Source organism: Microcaecilia unicolor, chromosome 11, assembly GCF_901765095.1.
Source record: "Microcaecilia unicolor chromosome 11, aMicUni1.1, whole genome shotgun sequence".
Classification (NCBI taxonomy): domain Eukaryota; kingdom Metazoa; phylum Chordata; class Amphibia; order Gymnophiona; family Siphonopidae; genus Microcaecilia; species Microcaecilia unicolor.
Genome location: NC_044041.1, coordinates 80263949 through 80288335, shown reverse-complemented (window position 1 = coordinate 80288335; position 24387 = coordinate 80263949). Strand labels below are relative to the sequence as shown.

Here is a 24387-nt window from a genome sequence, read left to right as displayed (position 1 = left end):
GTGAAGAAATCTGAGTGGTACATAGGGGATGACTAAGAAGGAGAGGTAAGAGGGAGTGCTGGTATGGAATACTTCCTTAGCGTCTTGCTCCAGACGATTCCCTTCGACATTGCTGCATGGATGTTTCACCGCCACCTGAAACTCAATATGTCCAAAACTGAACTCCTTATCTTCCCTCCTAAACCAACCTCTCCCCTTCCCCCATTCTCTATTTCTGTCGACAACACGCTCATTCTTCCTGTCTCGTCTGCTTGCAACCTTGGGGTCATCTTCGACTCCTCCCTCTCCTTCTCTGCCTATATTCAACAGGTTGCTAAAACCTGTCATTTCTTCCTTTATAACATCGCCAGAATTCGCCCTTTCCTTTCTGAACACGCTATCAGAACCCTCTTCCACGCTCTCATCACCTCTCTCTTAGACTACTGCAACTTGCTTCTCACAGGTCTTCCGCTCAGCCATCTCTCTCCTCTTCAATCGGTTCAAAACTCTGCTGCATGACTAATATTTTGCCAAAGTCGTTATGCCCATATCAGCCCTCTCCTGAAATTGCTTCACTGGCTCCCTATCCGTTTCCGTATACAATTCAAGCTCCTCTTATTGACCTATAAGTGCATTCACTCTGCAGCCCCTCACCACCTCTCCACCCTCATCTCTCCCTACACTCCTTCCCTAGAACTCCGTTCACTAGGCAAATCTCTCCTAGTTGCACCCTTCTCCTCCATCGCTAACTCCAGACTCCGCTCCTTCTATCTCGCCGCACCTTATGCCTGGAATAGGCTTCCTGAGCCATTACATCTAGCTCCATCCCTGGCTGCCTTCAAATCCGGGCTAAAGGCCTACCTGTTTGATGCTGCTTTCGACTCCTGATTTGTCACTTTTATTTTATCCTTGTGTCCTTCTGTCTGTCCTTCCCTTATCCTTATTGATCTTGTCTGTTTGTCCTGATTTAGATGGTAAGCTCTTTTGAGCAGGGACTGTCTTTCTTCATGTTCAATTGTAAAGCGCTGCGTACGACTGGTAGTGCTATAGAAGTGATTTATAGTAGTAATTTATAGTAGAGTGGGTACATGCCCTCTACCAGCAGATGGAGAGACTGAGAACTAACTGTGAAGTGACTGTATTTGGTGCTGTGTAGACCTGAACTTCTCAGTTTTTCTCAGTCTCCTCAGCAGATGGTAGGTAAGTGCTGTGGGTCCTGAGTGCTACAAAAAAAAGGTGAAATAATCAGAAATATGGAATGGGGGTATTGTACTCTGTTTTTCAGGGACTTTTCCCTGGGAACAATGGGTTGAGAGGCATGGTTTGAAAAAAAAAACCCTCATTGGGAGGCAATTTTCAGCCAGTTCAATCGGTTATCTTCTGGAGTTCCATCATCCCCTTCCAGTTCTTTTCAGCCTCCCCACTTGTGGCAATCATCTGAAGGTGGTAGCCATCAGGGACAGCTTGCACAGGAGGCTGGCATTGGAGGCCTTTGTTTCAGTGCCGCCCACCAAGAGGTGTTCTGGCAGCTATTCCATCGATTTTGTCATGCCCAAGGGTTCCTTTCGGCCTATTTTAGATCTCAAGGGTGTTAACAGGTCCCTTGAGGTCCCTTCGGGTCTCCTCCTTTAATCCATAATTGTGGTGGTTTGCAGAGAGGATTTTCTCTCCACTTTGGGTCTTTCCAAGGTGTACTTACACATTCCCATTCATCACAGGTACTTGCGTTTCACCATTCTCAGGCACCATTTCCGGTTCTGGTGTCTGATTAGCAGGCTGGCCACAGTGCCGCACACTTTTTCCAAGATGATGGTGGTGATGGTGGTGGCAGTGCATCTGCATAAAGCGGGTGTTCTGGTTCAACCCTACCTGGACAATTGGCTTATTCAGGTGACGTGCTACAAGGAGAGCATGTGGGTCATGTGGTGGCTTTGTTACATCTTGGCTGGGTGGTCAATATGTCCAACAGTTAGCTGCATCCCACAAAGATACTTGAGCATCTTGGGATTCAGTTCAACATGACTGTGGGCAAGGTGCTTTTTCCATAGCCTCGCATGCAGAAGCTTCAGTCACAGGTATGGAGTTTGGTCATTCACAGGGTTCCTGCAGTGTGGGACATCTTGCAGGTGTTCAGTTCTATGGTGTCAATGACAGAAGTGGTTCCGTGGGCGAGGGCGCATATGCACCCTCTCCAAAGGTTCTTGCTGGATCATTAGTCACCGGTGACAGGCGATCTTTGGGCCCAGCTTCCCTTGCAGCATTCATTCAAGGACAACCTGGATTGGTGGTTGAATCCAGGCAACTTATTGGCCAGCATGCTGCTGGAGCCTCTGGACTGGACCATTGTGGCTACAGATGCCAGCCTCCTTGGTTGGGGGGCTCATTGTGGGAGTCAGGTAGCCCAGGGGCTCTGGTCTCTGGAAGAGGTCCAGTGGTCCATCAATTGTCTGGAGACTAGGGCCATTCGGCTGACCCTGGAGGCTTTATAGCTCTTTCTGGTGAACTGAGTGGTGAGTCATGTCGAAAAATGCCACGGCAGTGGCATATGTCAACCGGTAGGGTGGTGCTCAAAGTTATCCTCTTGCGAGTGAAGCAGTAGTTCTGATGGCCTGGGTGGAGTGAAATCTGGCTCAGTTTTTGGCGCAACATGTGGCAGGAGTGTCGAATGTAAAGGCAGATTTCCTCAGTCAGAATCTTCTGGATCCAGGAGAGTGGTTCTTGTTGGAGGAGGCCTTCCAGGCCCTAGTATCTCGCTGGGGAGTGCCAATCATGGATCTCATGGCCACGGCCAAAAATATCAAGATGCTTCACTTCTTCAGTTACAGGAAGAAGCTGATGTCAGGAGGCTTCAAAGCCCTCAGCCAGCCCTGGCCGCATCTCAGGTTGCTATATGTCTTCCCTCCATGGCTGCTGATAGGGCATGTCATTCAACAGATAGAATCTCACAGTGGGCTGGTGGTTCTCATCATTTCAGGTTGGCTGTGGAACAGAGATTTTGTTTGCCTACTGATGGATTGCCCACTTTTGGTTTCCTCTGGTGCCATCCCTTCTGAGGAAGGGGCTGGTGGTGGACATGACAGAAGTGGCTCGATTCTCGCTTACGGCATGGCTCTTGAGAGGGCACAAGTGTTAAAAAGGGATTACTCTGTGTTGTTGTTTCCACCCTTTTGAGCTCTAGGAAGCGTTCCACTTTGTTGGCCTATATGCGTTTCTGGCACATTTTTGAAGATTGGTGTGAGTCCCATAGTGTGGCGCAGCTGCGTTCATTGGTTGTGGATAGCGCATGAGACCTTACCGCTAAGTCAATGAGTGGTGGTTAGGTCTCAGGCCGAAAATGGATGCGCACTGGTTTTTATTTTGCCGCATGTTCATTTCCGTTCCCTTAAAAAAAGGGCCCTTTTTCCAGGATGTGGTAAAAACTGGCCTGGTGCTCGCCCAAAAGATGTGCTCACACTGCCACAAGCCACGTTTTGCTGTGGCTTAGTGAAAGGACCCCTAAATTAGCTAACAAACCATTCAGCACTGATAATTGTCACTTAACAAACAATTATTGACACTAATTGGCATTAATTAGAATTTACACACACAACTATCTAAACATATTCTGTAAAGAGATGCACGTAAATTTTAACACGCATAGCTGAAAAAGGGGCATGGCCATGAGCGTGGAATGGGCAGGTCATAGGCATTTCTAAAATGTATGCATATTATATAATTTACCCGATCTGCGCCTAATTTAGGCATCAGCATTTACGCCAAGTTTTACTTGGCGTAACTGCTCGCAACTAAATTTAGTCACGTGGACAGGCGCTAGGTGTATTCTATAAACTGTGCCAAAATGTAGGTGTATTTTTGAAGCATGGTATATAGAATCTAGCCCTATATGCAGGTACTTTCTCTACACCTAGAGGGCTCACAATCTAAGTTTATGTACCCGGGGCAATGGAGGGTTAAGTGACTTGTCCAAAGTCACAAGGAGCTGCAGTGGGAAATGAACCCAGGTCACCAGGATCAAAGCCCCTTGCACTAACTATTAGGCCACTCCTCCATTTTAATGAGAGTTTAAATGTTTTTTTTGCAGATATCCCTGAGGAAGAAGCCAGATACTGGGCCAAGAAGCTGGAGCAGCTGAATGCTATGAGAGATCAGGATGATGTGAGTGAGAAGGACCTGGCATCAAAGCTATAGGCAATAGGGATGAGTAGCCAGAAAATGTTCATTTTGTGTTATTTGCTGTGTCATTTACAGGACTGTTTATTTCAGGGCTTGACAAATCCCAGCCATGGCACCTAGAAATTGCACACTGGCACCTGGGATTTAATGCCCCTCTGAATTTGTGTTTTTTTTTGGTAGCACTACCCAGCATCTGGTATGCTTATGCACTGCGATTTGGCTCTCTGTGCAAGCTTGAGCCATGTGGTGCAGGAAGCTCAGGAGTCTCGCAGCTCGAACTTCCTGTACCACACAGCTGAAGTTTACAAGAAAGCTGAATCACAGCAGGGGCTAGGAAAGCATGCTGTTTCCTCTGCAAAGGCAGCCTGCGAGGTGAGGGGACTAGGTAGCAGTGTTATATCGGCTGATATAACTGGCTAGCCACCAAATGGTGATATTCAGTGGGTGATAGCCGGCTATCCCTGGTGAATATCACCGGATGGAAACAAAGAAGAAAAAGGGGGTTCACTCCTTCCACAATAACGCAAGCAAAACAAGCACAGGGTGGAAGAGAACCAAGTCCAAGTGACCAGCCCAAACACAGAAGTAAGAACTCCAAACAGAGTTTATTGGGACCCTACACCAGTGGCGTAGCAAGGAGGGCTGCCACCCGGGGCGGTTCGCCGTTGCACCCCCCGCCGGGTGCAGCACGATGACACCCCCCCTCAGCGCATCAACACCCCCCCCGACCCAGTGCCTACCCTCCTCAGCTCCTGCCAACCAGCTGAGCACCCTACCTTTAAAAAATTTTCGGAAGCCATGGAGAGGCGCGGCGCAGCGCCTCACGCCTGCAAGTAAAAGAAGCAAGGATCGTCATCAGGCCTTCCCTCACGCTGTCTGTTCCGCCCTTGAGGAAATAGGAAGTTGCGTCAGCGGAGGGCGGGACAGACAGCATGAGGGAAGGCCTGATGACGATCCACGCTTCTTTTACTTGCAGGCGCGAGGCGCTGCGCCTTGCCTCTCCACGGCTTCCGAAATTTCTTTAAAGGTAGGGTGCTCAGCTGGTTGGAGGGAGCTGAGGAGGGTAGGCACTGGGTTGGGGGGGGGGTGTCATCGTGCTGCACCCAGGGGGGGGAGCTGGCAGGGAGCACTCCCCCCCCCCCGAGCTGACACCCTAGGCGGACTGCCCCTCCCTCCCCCCTTGCTACGTCACTGCCCTACACGGTCCGTGTTTTGGCAGAAAAAGCCTTCTTCAGGGGTGTTTAAAAGACAATCCTGCCTTCTGTTTCTCCATCAACATAATATGGTGGAACATGCTACGCCAGCCCCAAAAAGAAGATGAGTCGGGGACAGTCCAAACCTTCAAGACAGACTGGACTGCCTTACATATAAGCACATGGCCATCCCCGCTCTTCAAAAAGACCTTAGTTGAGTGTTGTCAAAAATATATGTCACTAATGATGTTGCTTCTAGGGGCCGCTGATGTGCTAGAAAGTCTGTCTTGAAGGTTTGGACTGTCCCTGACTCACCTTCTTTTTGGAGCTGGCATAGCATGTTCCACCATATTAAGTTGATGGAGAAACAGAAGGTAGGATTGTCTTTTAAACACCCCTGAAGAAGGCTTTTTCTGCTGAAACACGGACCGTGTAGGGTCCCAATAAACTCTGTTTGGAGCTCTTACTTCTGTGTTTGGGCTGGTCACTTGGACTTGAATATCATCGGATAGCTGGTTATGAGGCATTTAACTGGCCAGGTGCTGATCCTGGCCAGTTAAATGCTTTTGAATTTCGGGGGGATAGTAAATGACGGCAGGATCTGTCTGGTCTGCCGAACAGTCACATTCGTTATCAAAGCATTATTGAACCAACAATCCAAAAGTATTATTACAACATTTTACTTGTTAAAGTTCTATTATATGATGTTTTCCCCTCCGCCACTGAGATATACAAGACCTACACTCATACGATACGAATGTGGTTTTAAAAACACATACTTGTTCCTGAGCTGTCTTTGCCATTTTCAGGGCTCAGACTAGTCCTACTTCCCAGCTACTGGAGCTGCCATCGAAACCCACTCCAACCCATCTTGATCTGTCTTGCTATCTATAGGACACAGACCATAGAAGTCCATCTTGGTTTCATTTCACCACTGCTGGCACTTTTTTTGTCATGACATCAGTGCTGTTTTGATTGAGTTACGATTGGATCAGATGACCAATAAGGGATGACCTCCCCTTACTCCCCCAGTGGTCACTAACCCACTCCCACCCTCAAAAAATATCTTTAAAAATATTTTGTGCCAGCCTCTATGCCAGCCTCAAATGTCATACTCAGGTCCATCACAGCAGTACGCAGGTACCTGGAGCAGTTTTAGTGGGTGCAGTGCACTTCAGGCAGGCGGACCCAGGCCCATCCCCCTCCCTACTTGTTACGTTTGTGAAGGAAACAGCGAGCCCTCCAAAACCCACCACAAACCCACTGTACCCACATCTAGGTGCTCCTCTTCACCCATAAGGGCTGTGGTAGTGGTGTACAGTTGTGGGTAGTGAGTTTTAGGGGGGGGGGGTTGGGGGGCTCAGCAGACAAGGTAAGGGAGCTATGTTCCTGAGAGCATTTTATGAAGTCCGCTGCAGTGCCCCCTAGGGTGCCCGGTTGGTGTCCTGGCATGTGAGGGGGACCAGTGCACTACAAATGCTGGCTCCTCCCATGACCAAAGGGCTAGCATTTGGTCATTTCTGAGATGGGTGTCCTTGGTTTCCATTATTGCCAAAAATCAGAAACGACCATCTCTAAGGACGTTCATCTTGTTTCGATAATATGGGCTTCCCTGCCCCTCCATCGGGACGTTTTGCGAGGACGTCCTCAACAAAACTTGGGCATCCCTTTCAATTATGCCCCTCTTTGTGTCTAACCCACACATTTTTAAAATTCTGTCATTATTTTTGTCTCCATCACCTCCACCGGGAGGCCATTCCAGGCATCCACCACCCTCTCCATGGTACACACTATTATTGGTGAATGAAAGAAAAAACACAAAATGTTGTGTTTTCCCTGCTTGCTTTCATTTGTTAATGACATGCAAAGACATGGGATATGTCATTCATATTTCTCATGTTGTTGCAAATAACAGCCCATCCTTAATGGGAAATGGCTTCCATTAATCCGTCTTTCTGTTGTATTGAAGACACAAGGGACTGTAAACACATTACTGCCTGAAGGCTGGGACTATGTGTGTTAAAAAGGCAGAGATTTGTAATGCATTTCCATGGGCTGGACATCAAGAGTGTAGGAAGTTAGTTTAATGAGGAAAAAAGAGGGCCTCTCATAAGAGTCCATGTAATGGGTGTCCATATTATAGCAAATCACTACTTGGTACTAGTTGAGAGAAAATAATCTCTTTGTTGAAGGCTTTCATAGTAAAAAGTAGGGTTGTGTAAGACAATTAGTAAGGCTGGAGGGGTTGTCATGGAGCATTTAAGTCCTGTAGGCTCCTACCACATCTGTTCACATGTCCTACCATCTCTGTGCTTTCTTCTGCAGTACCCATTTCAGGAGGAGCAGGATAAGCCATTGCCTGTTCATGACTCTCAGTGCTGTAAGTACTGTATCCTCTCTCTCTCTCTCTCTCTCTCTTTCTCTCTCTCTCACTCTGTAAGGGTTAGAATTGTCTCCAAACTCAGAACCAGAAAGCAAAGAAACCACATCCAGAAGACCACTCACTGCTGGCTCTGGCCATGGCTATGCTCACTTTTGCCAGGACAACCGGCTGGTTTGTTTACTTGCCTTACTAGGATGGAACAGTAATTTTCTACTCATGACACTTTTCTAAGGAGGGGAGGTGAGCGAGACTATCCAATATGTTGTGGAGGGATGTAGGAGGCACTAGCATCAGAACAGTAATCTTGTCATGGGAAACACTGTCATGGGGAATTAAGTTAGCTGTCATCCCTTTAGAAAGGTCACATAAGGTACCTGCCCTTTCCTTTCACTCCTATCCCTTTCTTACACCTACCCCTCCTGCATGTTTTTGTTCTTTGACTTTGTGGCACACAGGACAGTACAACCACTCCCATTTGCCGAACTTCTGTGAGAGATTTCATTCCAACAAAATCCGATTCCAAGTTCTTGTCTAACACCTTGGCCCTGTGTTTGGCATGCTTTGGTTAAAGAGAACCAAAAGAGAGGCAAAAGAGCAGGAAAAGAATAAAATCAACACAGGAAGAGAGAAAGAGGGGGGAAAAAGATAAAGGAAGAGAAATAAAGAGAGAAGAGAAAATAATAATAGAGGAAAAGACAAAGGCACAGAATGAAACCGAGAACTGCTGTTGGCTTAAATTGCAGTTGCTCTTGTTAAAAATGCCAGTTCATTTTAATTTTCTTCCATCTAGCCTGGCAGTGGTAATTTGTTTTGATTAATTATACTTTGTGGGTGGATATTAGAAGGAACACAGTGATGAGAAGTGACCTGAAAAACTGTTTGAAAGGGCTCCCAGGGAGCACTTCCTAGGGACATCCCACCACTGGGGAAAAGGAAGAAAGTGGTCTGTCTTTAGAGTTTGTTCTTGCCTCCTCTTCCCCACCTCTTCAGTCTGCTCTTGCATTCATTTTTGAATGATGAGGAGACTTCTGTGTGAGGTGAAGGGAGGTAGCTTACTGAAACAGTGGGGGTCAGGCACCTGCTGAAGTCTGGAACCATCTTCATAAAATAAGAGGCTTTTTTATGTCATTGCTACATGGACCCCTCTGCTTCCACTCACTATCTCATTCTCTCTCTCTCTCTCTCTCTCTCTTTCTCTGTCTGACACAGTTTTCTGATTTGCAGTTTTTACTTTCATATCATGACACAGATGTTTCCTCATTCACTTACATAGAAGATGAGTCTAAGATTTGAGGGAGAGAAGGGAGAGGATGGGGATTGAGGAAAGCCATGACTTCATTAAAAAAAGAATTCTGGCATTTACAAAAACATCTTTTAGAGTAAGTCACATGGACATAAACATGCTGTCCTTCCTCTTGCAAACAGCTGCTTCTCTTACCCCTTAATATCCTTTCCTGTGACCATCTATAATCCCAGTTCTGCAACACCAAGGCTGCCGGAAACCCTCTCACGTGGTGTTTCTCCTCATAAAGATGCAGGGACTTTGCTAAGGCTGTGGGAAACTCTACACCCCTACCTTGGAATTGACCACACAAGTGGGTGATGTCATTTGGTGGCACCAACACAAATAGTTCTCTCCGAGCTCAGAAGAATCTAGAAGGTTTATCTGAGCAGACTGCTTGTATAGGTGATGTCTGTCATGCATCTATCCTGTCTAATTTCATTCATGCTATCACCCAGACATGGTTATGGTCACTTCCATTTTTGACTGTCATGCAACTGAAGAGACTTTTGTTTTGTTCTTGCTGTTCCTGCCTGTATTTCCTAGTGTTCCTTTGGCATCTCCCATCCCCCCCACCACAAAAAAGAATAAAAAGTTGCGCTTGACCTCATGAATCAATTGTTTGCTGTGTGTTAGGGCTTCGGGAAGTGCTTCTATGGGTGGAAAATTCTGTCCCAAACACCCACCAAAAATGCTAGTGCTGCCTGAGAATGGATTATGATGTCTTAACTACTCTCCTTGTTCCAAGATGTCACTGAGGGCAAGGTACTTCAGAAACAACACAATGATGGACTTTCAGTCTTCACCATTAGACCTTTTCATACCACAGGGAAAAAAACATGGATTTAAAAAAGTATAAGAAGCATCTCATAGGCTTCACCACCAAGTCAGAGTAGAAAGAAGATGCCACTCAACCTTGAAGTTGTCCCTCCTCATCAGGCACCAAGAAGAAGGCCCATCCTCCAAAGAATGAGCATGCCTCAAACAAGAGAAATGACCCCCAAAGGTTGCAGGGATCCCTGACACAGAAGGCAACAGTGATACAATATAAACTGCTTCCTGCACAGAAGTTTCAGCAGCCTACAGTACAGAGAGCATTGGCACTAAAGAAACTGGAACAGAAGTCCCACTCTGTGAAGAAAATCTCAGGTCACTTATCTCTGCATGAGAGGACAGTCTCAGTGCTTAAGGAAATGTGCTCAGCATGGAAACCTTCAGCATAGTTAATACTAAAGGAACAATATTTTCACCACATACGATTCCTCACCTGGGTCCACCTCAGAAATTGTAGGCCCAGATTTGTTTTTCCCTAAAGAGGGCATGGAACAAATGCTGTGAGGAATTCATAAAACCTATTATCAGGAGTATGCCAAAGCTGCTTTTATGAAAGAACAAATGAGACCAGTTCTTGAGGTGTTTCAAGACCAGCCTCCCCAATCCCCACCCTACCCCTTAGTTCTAGCAAGTGGTTATTCTATCAGTTTAGGTCAAGGCCATGCCTCACTTTCTGAACATTCATAGGGCAATTTTTTGCAGATTGGCCACCCAAGGACCTTTCACCTCCATTGCCCAGAAGTATTTCACTGATAGAGGATCTCACATATCCACAATTAAGTTGGAAAATGGCAAAGTTCCTTTGATGTGTCTGGAAGATACAGAACCTATAGCAGACATGGTTTAACAGAGTGGCAGTGGTTCTTTGTAATCCGCCAACTCCCATCTGCAGGTTCAAAGCAGATAACACAAAGTACATATTCACAAGATTCTCCAAAAATCTTCAGGCAAAAATATGGCAGAACACAATTCTTGTGCTCCTTTAGCAATGATGCTAGCAAGAACAGAGTTTAACAGGGTATGCAATTGCCACATTTTCTAAGGAACAGTCTAACCTTTCACCAGGAAAAGATTCAAAAATCTTGGCCCTTATCTCTAAAAAGATGCTCCAATGTGCAAAGCTGTACTCGAGGATTGTACCTCTCAATATTCAGTTGGTGGCAGACAGCGTTTTTTGTCCACCACCAGCACTAAAACCAGAAATTCAATGCCAGAATATCCAGACTTTTAAAAATCTGGATTGCAGATGACTGGTTTAGTTAATATAATATTCAGACTTAACCGGCCATGGGTTAGCAGATAAAGATAGGACAGCTACTTATGAGGTCTTATTTATCCACTAAACCTGGCTGATGACATCTGAATATTGGGACGTAACTGGACTCCACCACTGAACACCCACGGAACACTTTCGACATAGCAGGCTTCAAGTTCGGCGCTAACCAGTCATTTTCAGTGGCTCTACCAGATAGCCATGAGCAAGCAAGTTACTGCTTGGCGGCCATTCCCAGCTGGTTAACTCACTTTGAATATTGGACAAGTAGTATATATATGCATTAGTGCCCCCAGCAGCTGAAACTTTTTTCTGGGTCTTTCCCTGAAGAGAACAAGAATAAATTCCTCGGCCACCTAGAGCAAGAAGGCTATCATGGCTCAGGAAGTCTGGTTTTTATGAGGTTTCCTGCAGCAAGCTTTCCCTACACAGGAGAAACCTCCTTTAGTGACAGCCTCCAGATTCTAATTTATCATAGCGATACAGTCCACCTCATCAAGGAAGTAGCCTTTCTTATACATGAGGTGGAAAATGCAGAGAAGATATTGCCAGCAGCCGGAACAAGAGTTCTGATGCCCTGTCAGAGGAGGCAGGAAAGAGCTGAGATTCAGACATCTGTCTATCCTAGAATCGCCTTGTCATTTTGAGGACAGATATCAACCCTTTTGGGACACAACCAACCTTTCATGAAATATTCAACTGTTTCCACCAATGGGAAGAAGGCTAGAAGTTTTCTGCAAGACTTGGCCTTTGATAACAAGAATCAAAAGAAAAGAAACAGACTTTGTTGAAGAAAACACAGTCTTTAATGAGCTGGGTTGATGCTCCCAGGGTTCACAATAAGATGCCCGAAGTGGCCATGTTTCGCCAAAAGCTGGATGAGAAGGAATGACTTCTACTGTTGCTCAGAAATGGATGAGACAGGCTGGCATTCCCAGAAACTGGACCCTTAAACAAGAATGAGTTTTTAATACCCGTGACACAGCCTGTACTCTTGGCGAAACATGGCCATGTCTGGGAGCATTAACCCAACTCATTAAAAACTATGTTTTCTTCAACAAGGTCTGCTTCTGTTCTTTTATTCCACTGTGGATATTATAGACAGATTGCCTTCCTGTTTCCTTACCTTTGGTAACATGAGACAGATAGGTGTTAAAGATAATAGATCAAGGATATTACCTTTATTTTTTCTCATATTCCACCATATTGTCCCACTCCTACCTTTTTGCTGGATCAGCTACACACTATTCTCCTTCAGCAGGAGATGGAATTTTTCCTAGGAGAAAAGGCAATGAAAAGATCAGCAAAAGTTTCTGCTCCAGAGATTTCTTAACTCTATGAAAAGCTGGGAGGTATGAGACTAATCTTGGCAGCTACAGCTTAAGAAAGACATTTTAGGAAAATTTCAAGACTGGTTATTCTTGGACTTCAAAGAGGTATACATTCAAATAACGATTAACTCCCATGCATTGGAAGTTTCTCTACTTCATGGTGCTATGTGGAAGTTTCTCTACATCATGGTGCTATGAGTTCCCTGTCTATGTTGGGCCCTTCCCTTTAGCAGCTGTGTGTTTTCAGAAAGAGGTCAGTATTCAGAAGATTTGCCAAAGTTAGCTGGAAAAAACTTGTTGTTTCAGTACTCCCTTCCCCACAACCATAGACAAAAGTCAAGTCAGAGACATAGCGTTTGGAGAAGCAGAGCTACAAGGCCTTTTCAGTTAATAACTAAGGGGCTCATTTTCAAAGCACTTGGACATACAAAGTACCATAGCAACCTATGGTACTTTGTGTGTCTAAGTGCTTTGAAAATGAGTCCCTATAGTAACATAGTAAATGTCAGCAAGTAAAGACCTGCATGGTCCATCCAGACTGCCCAACAAGGTGGCCAGAGTTGTATCTGGCACTCTGAACAGGTTCCACTCCTTCATGACTTAACGCTGGCATACTTAATCTCTGTCTCAGGGGCGTAGCATGACATCCAATTTTGGGTGGGCCTGGGCCTAAGATGGGTGGGCATAACTCCGCCATGTCTCACAAGTGATTTGGTCTCTCCCTCTCTCGCCTGCATGCCATATGGTCTCTCAAACATCTCCCCCCTCCCTTACATACCTTTTAAATAGCAGATTTTCACTGGCAGCGAGCAGCAACTAATACACTCTGCTCATGTTGGCCCCACAGCCTTCCCTCTGATACAACTTCCTGTTTATGCATAGGCGGGAATACATCAGAGGGAAGGCTGTGGGGCCGGTGCGAGCAGTATGATTCAGTCGCTGCTCACAGCAGGCAAAGATCTGTTATTTACAAGGTATGCAGGAGGGACAGTTGATGGGAGTTTTCAGATAGTGGGGCTTGGGGACCCCTGCCAGCCACATCATAGGTGTGCTGCTACTGGGCCCACCCTTGCCCACCCTTGGCTACGCCACTGCTCTGTCTCTCCCTTCCAATTTTGGGGCACAGATCATACAAGTCTGCCTGGCACCAGTCCTACTACCCAGCTACTGGAGTTGCCATCAAATCCCACTCCAGCCTTGATCCTGATCTGTTTTTACCATTTACGGAACCCAAATCACAGAAGTCTGCCCGGCATTGGTCTTACTTTTCAACCCCTGAAGCTGCCATCAAAGCTCACTCCAGTTATGAGGTCATTTTAATTTTGCTTTAATTGGATTCTATATAGAAAAAAATGGAATTAATAGTCAACTCCATTAGGTTAAGCTGAGACATTTTATTTTATTAAACTTTATGCTCTGCTTGTTATTTGCATGATATATGTATGATCTCCATTCTGTTCATATTCAAAGTTTCTTGTATCATATACTAATAAAAAAAGATTTCAAACTAATTTATTTATTGGTGCTTATATCCCACATAATCCAAATGTTAGTTATTCAGTTCTATGTGGCTTACAATAATTAAGACTAGAAATGCATACAGTATATATTTTTTTACAAATATGAAGAAAATATTAGCTGTGAGATTTTGAAATTAGCAAACAAATAAAGATATCATAACATTTGCTTTTTAGTTCATTGTCTAACAATGCAGAAATGTGTTAAGAAGGAATGCCTTAAGAAATTTGCGAAATATTAGATAGTTGGTAATCCTTTTTATCTCACTAGGGATGGTGTTCCACCATTTTGAACCTGTATGTGAGAAATGTCTGTTCAATACGGATGTGAAGAAATCTGAAATGTGAACACAAATAGGACAACCCTCAGTTCGCGATCCCCCACTTGTGTGACTGATTCATCTTGCTTGTCAACAGAGAAAGCAAAGCTGTTTGACTGTAATGGGATTCTCCATAGACAGTGGGATATATCAGACACACTCATGCATCCACCTTCTTCCCAGGGAGTTGATGCCTAATCTCTGCATTAGACTGAGGGGACTCAAGAGGCAGTGGCTGCACAGAGAGTAGTATGCATGCTCAGAAAAACCTTCTAGGTATTTCTGAACTCTGAAAGAGCCCAATTGGATGACATCATCTACTTGTGTGTCCCACTTATCCTTGGGGTCTTCAGGTAAGCAACTTCTGCTGCGGGGGTGGCTAGGGGTGAGACATTACAGCCACAGGAGGAGGGATAGAGCAGGCTGCAATGGGTGACAGCTGCTTCATCTTATTATGTCTGCCCCTTTTCTTTGTAGGCAACTGGAATTATTTTTCCTGGGGAGATGAACATTGTAAGTATCGCACTGTATTGTACCCTGCTTCTCACTTCTCTACAACTACTACTACTACTAAGTGTTGCTCTTCTGCCCCTGCCCCAGGGGATTATGGAAGAGACCAATTCCTGTGTCTTTCTTCATGCACACTGTAACAGCTGTATTAAATACACTCCCCTGCTGGGTGCATGAGTGGGTAACAGAGATATTCCAACACATGACTCCACTCTGTAAAACAGGCCTGATTTTGTCACACTGTAGGGAAGGACTTGCAGACCTGCTTTTCTGAGGAGGGAGAGATGGAGCTGTAAATCCCCTGACATGCTGAAAGGCAGGATCAGGGTTGGTTCTGAGTGGGGAACATTAGTATCTGACTTGGTCTGGTTAACCTTGCCATGGGAGCCTACTACCTCCCTCTACATTTCTATAGAGGAAACAACTGTCCAGGCAAGTTCATCAAAATTGCCTTAGTGCAGCTCTGGGGTCAAGCAATAAAGTGACAGAACACAATGTGGGGCGCAGCTAGGTAATCAGTGCTGCTGGCTTCCTTCAATATGCTATCCAGGCCCAGAACTGAAATAATAGATGTTACGGATATGACTGAGGTGTTTGCAGGGCTAAGTGGAACCCATGAAATACCAGGGACTATGTCAGGGACTCTCACTTCCAGACAGAAAGGAAGGAAGTAGCTACAAATGGCAAGAACAGAATCCTGTCTAATATAACTCATTCTAAATACAAAATTTCCACCAAATACAAAATTACAAAATTACAATAGTATGTGGGGAAAAGCCTCAAAGAGCTCCCAGATCCAATATCAATCTGTCGGAGCTAAAATAGACCAACTGGTCTTCTCTTCATCATAGGCAAAAACCCCTTTTAGGCAGCCCTAGAACAATTTCTTCTGGGACCGCAGTAAATTTTCTAAATTTTTTGTTATTTGAAGATAAGAATTTTTAAAGATAAAGCGTGTTATATTGCAATGCACTTAACTTTTTATTGCTTGATATTCAGTATTGCTACTGCTTCATGCTGCGCTGTTCCCTGTTAGGTTACCCTGAGCCGACGTTGGCCAGCGTTTCGCTGCTTCTTCAAGGTCTCGGGTAATTACTAGGGGATATAAACACAAGAATTAATATAGTGCAGCATTAACTGTTTAACAAAAAAATTCTTACTATAAAGCCATCAGCACAGTACTTGGAACTCGTTACACAGCGTTTCAGATACAACATGTCTGACCTCGGGAGGCGTTGCTCCACTGATATAAGTAAAATATCTGACGTCAGACGCTAACTAATAATTGTCCAATCAAAAATTCAGGAAAATGCTCTTATTGGATATTCTAAAAGAAATAGCACCAATCCAATCGTGAATTTAGACCTCGCGGTTCTAAAGAGTGCAATTTAAAAATCCAACGTTGTTCAGCTTGTAGTAATTGTCTTTGATGATCACCTCCTCGCATAGATTTTAAAATTTCTTGTAGGACAAAGCATTTCAAATCATTGAAATCGTGCATTAGATCAATACAGTGTTTGACCAAAGGTAGACCTATTTTATGAGAACTTATGGCGCTTTTATGTTCAATTATGCGCACATGTAAGGGCCTGGAAGTTTGTCCTACATATAGTTTCATGCATGGGCAGAGTAGACAATATATTACTGAACTCGATCTGCATGTGGTGTTTATCTTGAGTTCATATGTCTTCTGATCCACTGGATTGACGAAAGTGGAAATCTCCAACATGATGGAGCATACTGAACAACTGTTGCATTTAATGTGACCAGTCCAAATAGGCAAAGGAACTCTATTCAATGGTATAGCTGGACTAAGAAGCTCTTTTAAATTTTTATTTCTACTATATGCTAATCGGAGCTGGGCATCTATAACTCATTTACATGTTATTCTACCTACTCTTACCGTTGCACATACTGTATTTCTGCCGACCTGCAATTGCTCTCTGTTGGTACCTCTTAGTACTGCACAGTTCCTTAACAGGTATGATGCAGATCAGAACTGAAGTGTGTTAACAAAATTGAGTGGAATACCCATACAGGGTGTTCTTCAGGCCAGGACTGAGGTACACTGGGAGAATGGCAGCGGGACCAATGACTGGCATGGGACCCATGGCTAGACCAGCAAGAGAGAGGGAGGGGTTCTGTAGAGCATGATGGGAGTGCATCAGCGAAGCTGTTTGCATATAACTCAGGCAGCAGTGAAGTGGCATGTTCTGAGGGGTATCATCCAAGCTGCCCTGGACAGTCTTCTGCTGCTCTTGTCCCCTCACAGCATGACTGCCAACAGTGCCCTTAGTCTCTCACAGGCCGATTCTCAGAACTCCCGCGGTACAGCCAACAGCACACACCCCATACTGCCGGAACAGTGCAGAAAAATAGCTCTCCAGTGCTGGAAGGAAATGATATTCAAATTATATGCATGCAGTAAAAGCGAAAGCAAGGGGGAGGAACATTCTTGGCACATGTGCAGAAGCATTTCACAGTAAGTGCAGCTCTTACGTTCATGCGCCAGACAAACCCGACCATGCAGCACATGTTAGAGCCACTGTTCTGCACCCTTAAATATAAGTTTTTCAATTATTTTTTCCTACTTGGAAAGCTTATATTTAAACACATAAAACAGACACCAAAGCGTGCTTTCACTTTCAGATTTGCCTGGACCCACACATATTTCTTTCTCAGTACCAGCGCTTACAGGCTTGCATGGGCTTTCTTCCACTTCCCAAATAAATCAAAACTAGCAGATTTTAAACTGGAAATCAAAAGAAATCCTCTCTTCAAACCTTCCACCGTCAGCTCCAAGTTGGCTTTCTTTTTCCAGCAGTAAGAGCAGGGTTGTTTTGTGCACTGTTCTCTGAGCATTGGGAAAGCGTAGCAAATGATGTCATCAACATACGTTTGACTACATTTAAATACAATATGTGGCCATCCAGTGGTGTGCTGGTAAATGTTTAACAACAGGCTCTCTCCCCGGTCCACCTCCGTGCCCCCCCCCCCAAATTGCAGAGCTGGCTATAGCTGGGGAGAGAGCCTGGGGGGGGGGGGGGCAATGAATTACTCTGTCCAGGAAAAAAAAATTAAATGCTCCCAGGTTCCAATCTAATTCATGTTTAATGTGGGATAAAATGCCATAAATAAGTAAATAAATATAAACTTTTAACGTTGAGAACCTGATTCTCATAACATGATGTCTGTTTTTGAAGCCCTTTACCAGGAAAAAAAAAATCTCTGCAGTTTACCCAAAATGACACAAACCAAATTAGCATACTGACCAGGAATTAGGAGAACAGACAGTCTTGCCAATTCTGAAAAGCAATGTGTTATCAAAATCTCAGAACCTAACAAACAGATCCCTATTCAGACACTTGGCCTTGCAGTCATACATGCAGAACAGAGATAGCCCTTATTCAAATTCTTCAAAAATTAACCTGAAATCCTAAGAAGCACAATGCCAGAAAAAAACACGTTGCTATACACTGCAAAATATGATAGCAGATGTAAATTCTCAAAGTGGACATATTCCAGACACTAAAATGAAAATAATTTTTTCTACCTTTGTTGTCTGGTGACTTTGTTTTTCTCATCATGCTGGCCCAGTATCTGATTCTGCTGCTCTCTATCTGTTCCCTTGACTCCGTTTCCAGGGCTTCCTTTCCATTTATTTCTTTTCTTTCCTCCTTTCTTCTCCATTTCTGGTCCTCCACAGACTTGACTGTCCAGTGGATCCAGCTTCTTCCTTTTTTTTTTATTTATTATATATTTATTGATTTTAAATCATATCACAAGCATTACATCTTGTTAAGAAAAACAGATAAGAAAAAGAACATTTTTCAATACATTATTCTATCAACATAATTCAAATTCTTTCTTAGACCACAATAATTCTGGTGGGGGGGCTGAAATACATTAGGAGTAGAGCAAAAGAATAAGTATATTTTTTTAAGAAATAAGGCCTGGATTCACTCACAAAACATTATATATTGTGAATAACATGTTCTGAAACTAACAGAGGATCTATTTGGTCACTTTCTTCAAATCTATAAAATTTCTCAAGTGTTCAGGATCTAAGAATTGATATTTATTTTCCAGATATTTAATCTGACATTTACAAAGATATGCCAGTATAAAATTAGCACCTAATGCCTTGACTTCGTCTCTCATTGCCAAGAAAGAACGCCATCTTTCCTGGGTAGTCTTCACTACATCTGGATATATCCGAAGAGTTTCACCATAAAATGGTTTAGCCAAATTTCTCCTCCACCCATCCATGTCCAGCAGCCCTCCTCTCCGCTGCCCTCCCCTCCATCCACCCATGTCCAGCAACTGTCCTCTCCCCTCCCCTCCATCCACCCACCCATGTCATAAGCACATAAGCACTGCCACGCTGGGAAAAGACCAAAGGTCCATCAAGCCCAGCACTCTGTCTCCGACAGTGGCCAATCCAGGTCCCAAGAACCTGGCAAAACCCCCCAAATTTAATAACGATCAAGGGACTTTTCCTTTAGAAATCTGTCCAGACCCCCTTTAAACTCAGCAAGGCCAGCTGCCGTCACTACCTTCTCCGGCAATGAGTTCCAGAGTCTAACAATGCGCTGAGTAAAGAAAAACTTTCTCCGATTTGTTTCAAACCTACCACATTCTAATTTCATCTTGTGTCCCCTGGTTCTATTATTGTTAGAAAGCGTAAACAAACGCTTCACATCTGTCCGCTCTATCCCGCTCATTATTTTGTAAACCTCTATCATATCACCTTTCAGCCGCCTTCTCTCCAGGCTAAAGAGTCCTAGCCGTCTTAACCTCTCCTCATAGGGTAGTCGTCCTATCCCTTTTGTCATTTTTGTCGCCCTTCTCTGCACCTTCTCCAATTCCTTTATATCTTTTTTTGAGATGAGGCGACCAGAACTGAACACAATACTCCAGGTGCGGTCGCACCATGGAGCGATATAACGGCATTATAACATCCTCATGCTTGGTTTCCATCCCTTTTCTAATAATACTCAACATTCTGTTCGCCTTCTTAGCATTGAGCTGAAGATTTCAACGTCCTATCCACGATGACTCCCAGATCCCTTTCTCGGTCTGTAACTCCTCTCCCCTGCCCTCCATCCATCTATCCATATCCAGCAATTCTCTTCTCTCCCCTGCCCCCCTCCATCCATCCATACCCAGCAATTCTCCTCTCTCCCCTGTCCCCTTCCAGCCATCCATACCCAGCGATTCTCCTCTCTCCCTTGCCCCCTCTATCCATCCATATCCAGCAGATGTCCTCTCTCTTCTGCCCTCCCCTCCATGTCCAGCAATTTCTCCTCTCTCCCTGGGCCCTGCCTTCCCATCCATATCCATAGATGGCTTTGATGCTCCTCTCTCCCCTGCCTTCCTGCTCCAGTATCCACCTGCCCGCCCTCTTCTCCCCCCAACATCCCTCTTTTTGCTCCTGCCGTCCTGAGGGGTTTAAATTGTTGATTTACCTCTGTCGCAGCAGCCACAGTGAAAGCCCATCTCTAGCCTTCCCTTCGTTTCCTGTCAGTGTCCTGCCCTCGCGGAAAGAGGAAATGACGTCAGAAGAAGGCGGGACACTGACAGGAACGAAGGGAAGACTAGAGACGGGCTTTCACTGTGGCTGCTGCGATGGAGGTAAATTAATGATTTAACCTCCCCCCCCCAGAGCGGCGGGAGGTGAGGTAAGCATGGTTGTGGCGCCCTCCTGCCATGCTTACCTCACTTACCGCTAGGTTGTGCCGCCCCTGGGAGCTGGCTCGCCGGCCAGAACAACCGGCTCGCAAGAGCTTTAAAAATTTAACAACCGGCTCTTGTGAGCAGGTGCGAGCCGGCTCCAGCACACCACTGTCCATCTCTGCCACGCATGTTGTTCCCACACTAAAGCCCTCAGCAGGGCCGCTGAGACTGAACCAGACCGGGGGCAGAGCTGCCGGGCCCGGGGCAAGGCCACTGCTACCATCCCCCCCCCACAATCATCAGCCGCTGCCGCCCCCCCCCCCCCACCGCTGTCAATGCCACTGCCGCAGCAGGAAATACCTTGGCTGGTGGGGATCCTGAAGCCCCGCCAGCAGAAGACATCTTCCTCCAGCGCTGACTGTCTGCCCCTGTGGCTGCTTTTCCTCTCAGGCATGCATGCTCAGTTGAGCATGCGCACCTGAGAGGAAAAGCAGCCGCTCAGCAGAGCAGCGCTGGAGGAAGCTCCGGGTCCTCCCCAGCCTCCAAGGGGGGCCTGGCGCTGGAGTTCTCTCTCTCCTGCTCCTGTCGGGACGCGATCACTTGGGTCTGTCAGGAGCAGGAAAGAGAGAGAGACCCCGGCATCGGGCCCGGGTAATTTTGCCCCCCCCCCCTCTCGGTGGCCCTGGCCATCAGAGCATTCCATGCAGATTTATATGTGCACTATTCCCAGGCTAACTGGCCTTACCACTTGCGGTAGGTTTTGAGAATCGGCCTGTCAGTTTCTTGTGTTCTGCAAAACCATTGTATTCCTTCTAGCACCCCCTACCCCAATAGCCCTCTGTGGTTGTTCCCACACTCATGTGCTTGTGAGTTTTCCTACCTGTGCCCCAAACCATACCAGTCTGTCATGAAAGATAGCCACAAAGCAGGGAAACTTCAACCAGAAGATGCATAGCTGGACAGGAGTTAGTTTTGTTGCTAATTCAGCCTGAAGTCTGTAGTGGCGAAAATATTTCTCTTTTATTTTGATGGTGAAAACTCCTATTGCCCCCCCCCCCCCACCCATACTTCCTTGCAGACAATGATGACCCTGACAGAGACAGTGATTACAGGAGTGAGAACAGCAACAGTATGCCACCTCCCTGCTATTCCACCTCCCAGCCCAATGCCTCCGTGCATCAGTATCCCATGCGAGGCAAGCAGCAGCGCTCCCGTGACTCCTACACGGACTCCATGCAGAGTGATGAGATGGACTATTCAGACCAGCGACCAATCAGGTAGGTTCAAAGGTCCTTTTCTTTTCCCTTTCTGCCATTTTGAATGTTGGAGGTCTGTAAGGCATGAGTCATGGGAGACCAGGAAGCACATCTTTTTCTCACTGTGTGTTTGGATCTCCCATAAACTGCAATAATTGGAGGGGGGGGGGGGGAGAGAAGGTGTAGCACACATTGCAGAAACATGCCTGTGGTCTTCAGGGGCAGGCACTGATCCTTCCCAACCTAGGAATAGTAAGGAGAAAAGAAATATGACTTGGGTCAATATTCAAAGCGATTTAACAGGCCAGAAACCACTTCTGCACGGTAAAATCGCTTGTTCAGGGTGAACTGGTCATTTAAAGTGGCACTTAACTGGTTAGTGCCGTTGAAAATGTCTAGTTAGTACCAGACTCAAAACCGGTTCCAGGGGTGGAGTCAATACTTGGCTGGTTAAGTATAGGGTTACCATATCTCTGGATTTACCCGGACATGTCCTCATTTTGAGCACATGTCCGGGCAACCGGGCGGGTTTTGCCAATCTGTCCGTTTGTCCAGATTTCTGGACAAACGGACAGATTGCTAGCCTCCCCTCCCCTTACTTACTACTGCCCTGGTGGTCTAGTGACCTCTTCCGCCTTTGGGGCAGGAAAGAGCCCCCTCTTTCCTGCCCGGAGCGCTGCCCTGCATGCATCCTTCCTGTTGCTGATCTCGGCGCCGATTCAAAATGGCCACCAAGAGTTGAACTGACCTCGCGAGTCTTCAACTCTTGGTGGCCATTTTGAATCGGCGCCAAGATCATCAACAGGAAGGATGTATGCAGGGCAGCGCTCCTGGCAGGGCTCTTTCCTGCCCCGAAGAGGTCACTAGACCACCAGGGCAGTAGTAAGGTAAGGGGAGGTGTGTGACAGGGGGGAGGGGAAATGTGACAGGGGCGGAGCGAGGGCGTGAAAGGGGGTGGGGTGGGGCATGTGGTGGGGTGGGGCGTGTGGTGGGGTGGGGCATGTGTCCTCCTTTTTGGGAGACAAAATATGGTAACCCTAGTTAAGTACCAATATTCAGTACTGAACCGGTTAAAGTAACCTCATAAATAGGGCTACATCAAAGTCAGTCCTATCTTTGGGGCTTTTTTACTAAGGCGTGTAGGCGCCTACGTGCATCCGACACACATCAAATTGGCACTACTGCCCGGCTACCGCATGCCCCAGGCGGTAATTCCATTTTTGGTGCGCGCCTAAAACATGCGGTAGAAAATATTTTCTATTTTCTACCGCGGGGGCGCTTACCCGGCGGTAATCGGCAGTTTGCCAGTGCACATCCAAAACACACGTCTACACCAGCGCAGGCCACTTATGGGCACGCCTTAGTAAAAAGGACCCTTTAAGCAGGGCCCCATAGCCAGTTAAATTGCTTGTTCAGGGCTAACCAATCATTTTCAGTGGCACTTAACCGGTTAATGCTGCTGAAAATTACCGGTTAGTGCCTAACGCAAAACTGGCTATTTTGGGGGCATTCCAAGGGTGAAGTCAGCACTCAGCCAGTTAACTGCCCATATTCAATACTTAGCCAACCGAGGTCACGTATAAATTGGACCACGTAAAAGTCGGTTCTGTCTTTATGCGGTTCTGAATATCTCACATAGGGGCCCTTTTACAAAGCGGTGGTAGGGCTACCGCTCATGTAGCGTGTGTCAAATTGACACTACCACCCAGTTAGCATGCCCATCTGGTGGTACTTTCAAAGTTGGCGCACACTGTTTCCAGCGGAAGAAAATATATTTTTTATTTTCTACTGCAGGAGGCGTTCCCAGCGTTAATCTGCAGCGAAGCCACATTGGGGCGCGCTGCATGAGTATCGTGCATGTACCATGTGAGCTCTTACCGCTAGGTCAATGGGTGGCAGTAAGTGCTCAGGCAGTAAATAGCCGTATGCTGCTTTTAATTTTAGCGCACGGCCATTTACTGTCCCCCATTAAAAAAGTTTTTTTTTCCCAGCCGCGGAAAAAAATGGCCCAGCACGCTGAAAACATGCGCCTACACTACCGCAGGCCACTTTTTACCATGTGTTTCGGCTGCTAGGCCTGCATCAGGAGTCTGTATTAACGGTAAAAGTCTATTTTCACTGACACGATCTTTTCAAACCAAAGGCCTTTTTCAAGACCATTATTTAGCTCATACAATCAAGAGATTGGATATAGCTTATGCACAAAGATCATTCGGCTTTGGAAGTTTTCTGTTAATACAGACTCCTGATGCAGGCCTAGCAGCCACAACACATAGTTTGTGTCGAGTCTTTTGTCCAATAAACCTTTTTTCCAAGTACATTGTTCCAGTCTTTGGTATCCATGGTCAACCTCCCACTCTTTCTCTTCATGTCAAAAAGAAAATACACATATATTTGGGGGAGGTGGTGGGAAGGAAGGGGACAAGCAGTGACGATCCTAGGTCGGCTGCCACCCGGGGCGGATCACCGATGCGCACCCCCCCCCCCGGGTGCAGCACGACACCCCCCCCCAGCGCATCAACCCCCCCCCCCCCACCCCAGGTGCATTCTTGTCTGCTGGGAGCAGCCGCATGGTTCTCGGCTCCGCTGGCTCCCTGCTCCCTCTGCCCTGGAACAGGAAGTAACCTGTTCCGGGGCAGAGGGAGCAGGGAACCAGCAGA

At 46.1% G+C, this 24387-nt stretch overlaps 1 protein-coding gene across 1 annotated transcript in view; it reads left to right on the top strand.

Annotated features, from left to right (window-relative positions):
• LOC115480934 (protein unc-13 homolog A-like) overlaps positions 1–24387 on the top strand; it is a 195716-nt gene that overhangs the window by 55609 nt on the left and 115720 nt on the right. The window contains 4 exon segments of the mRNA XM_030219919.1: positions 4061–4134; positions 7671–7725; positions 14763–14798; positions 21550–21748. Of these exon segments, the coding sequence (XP_030075779.1) occupies positions 4061–4134; positions 7671–7725; positions 14763–14798; positions 21550–21748 (364 nt within the window).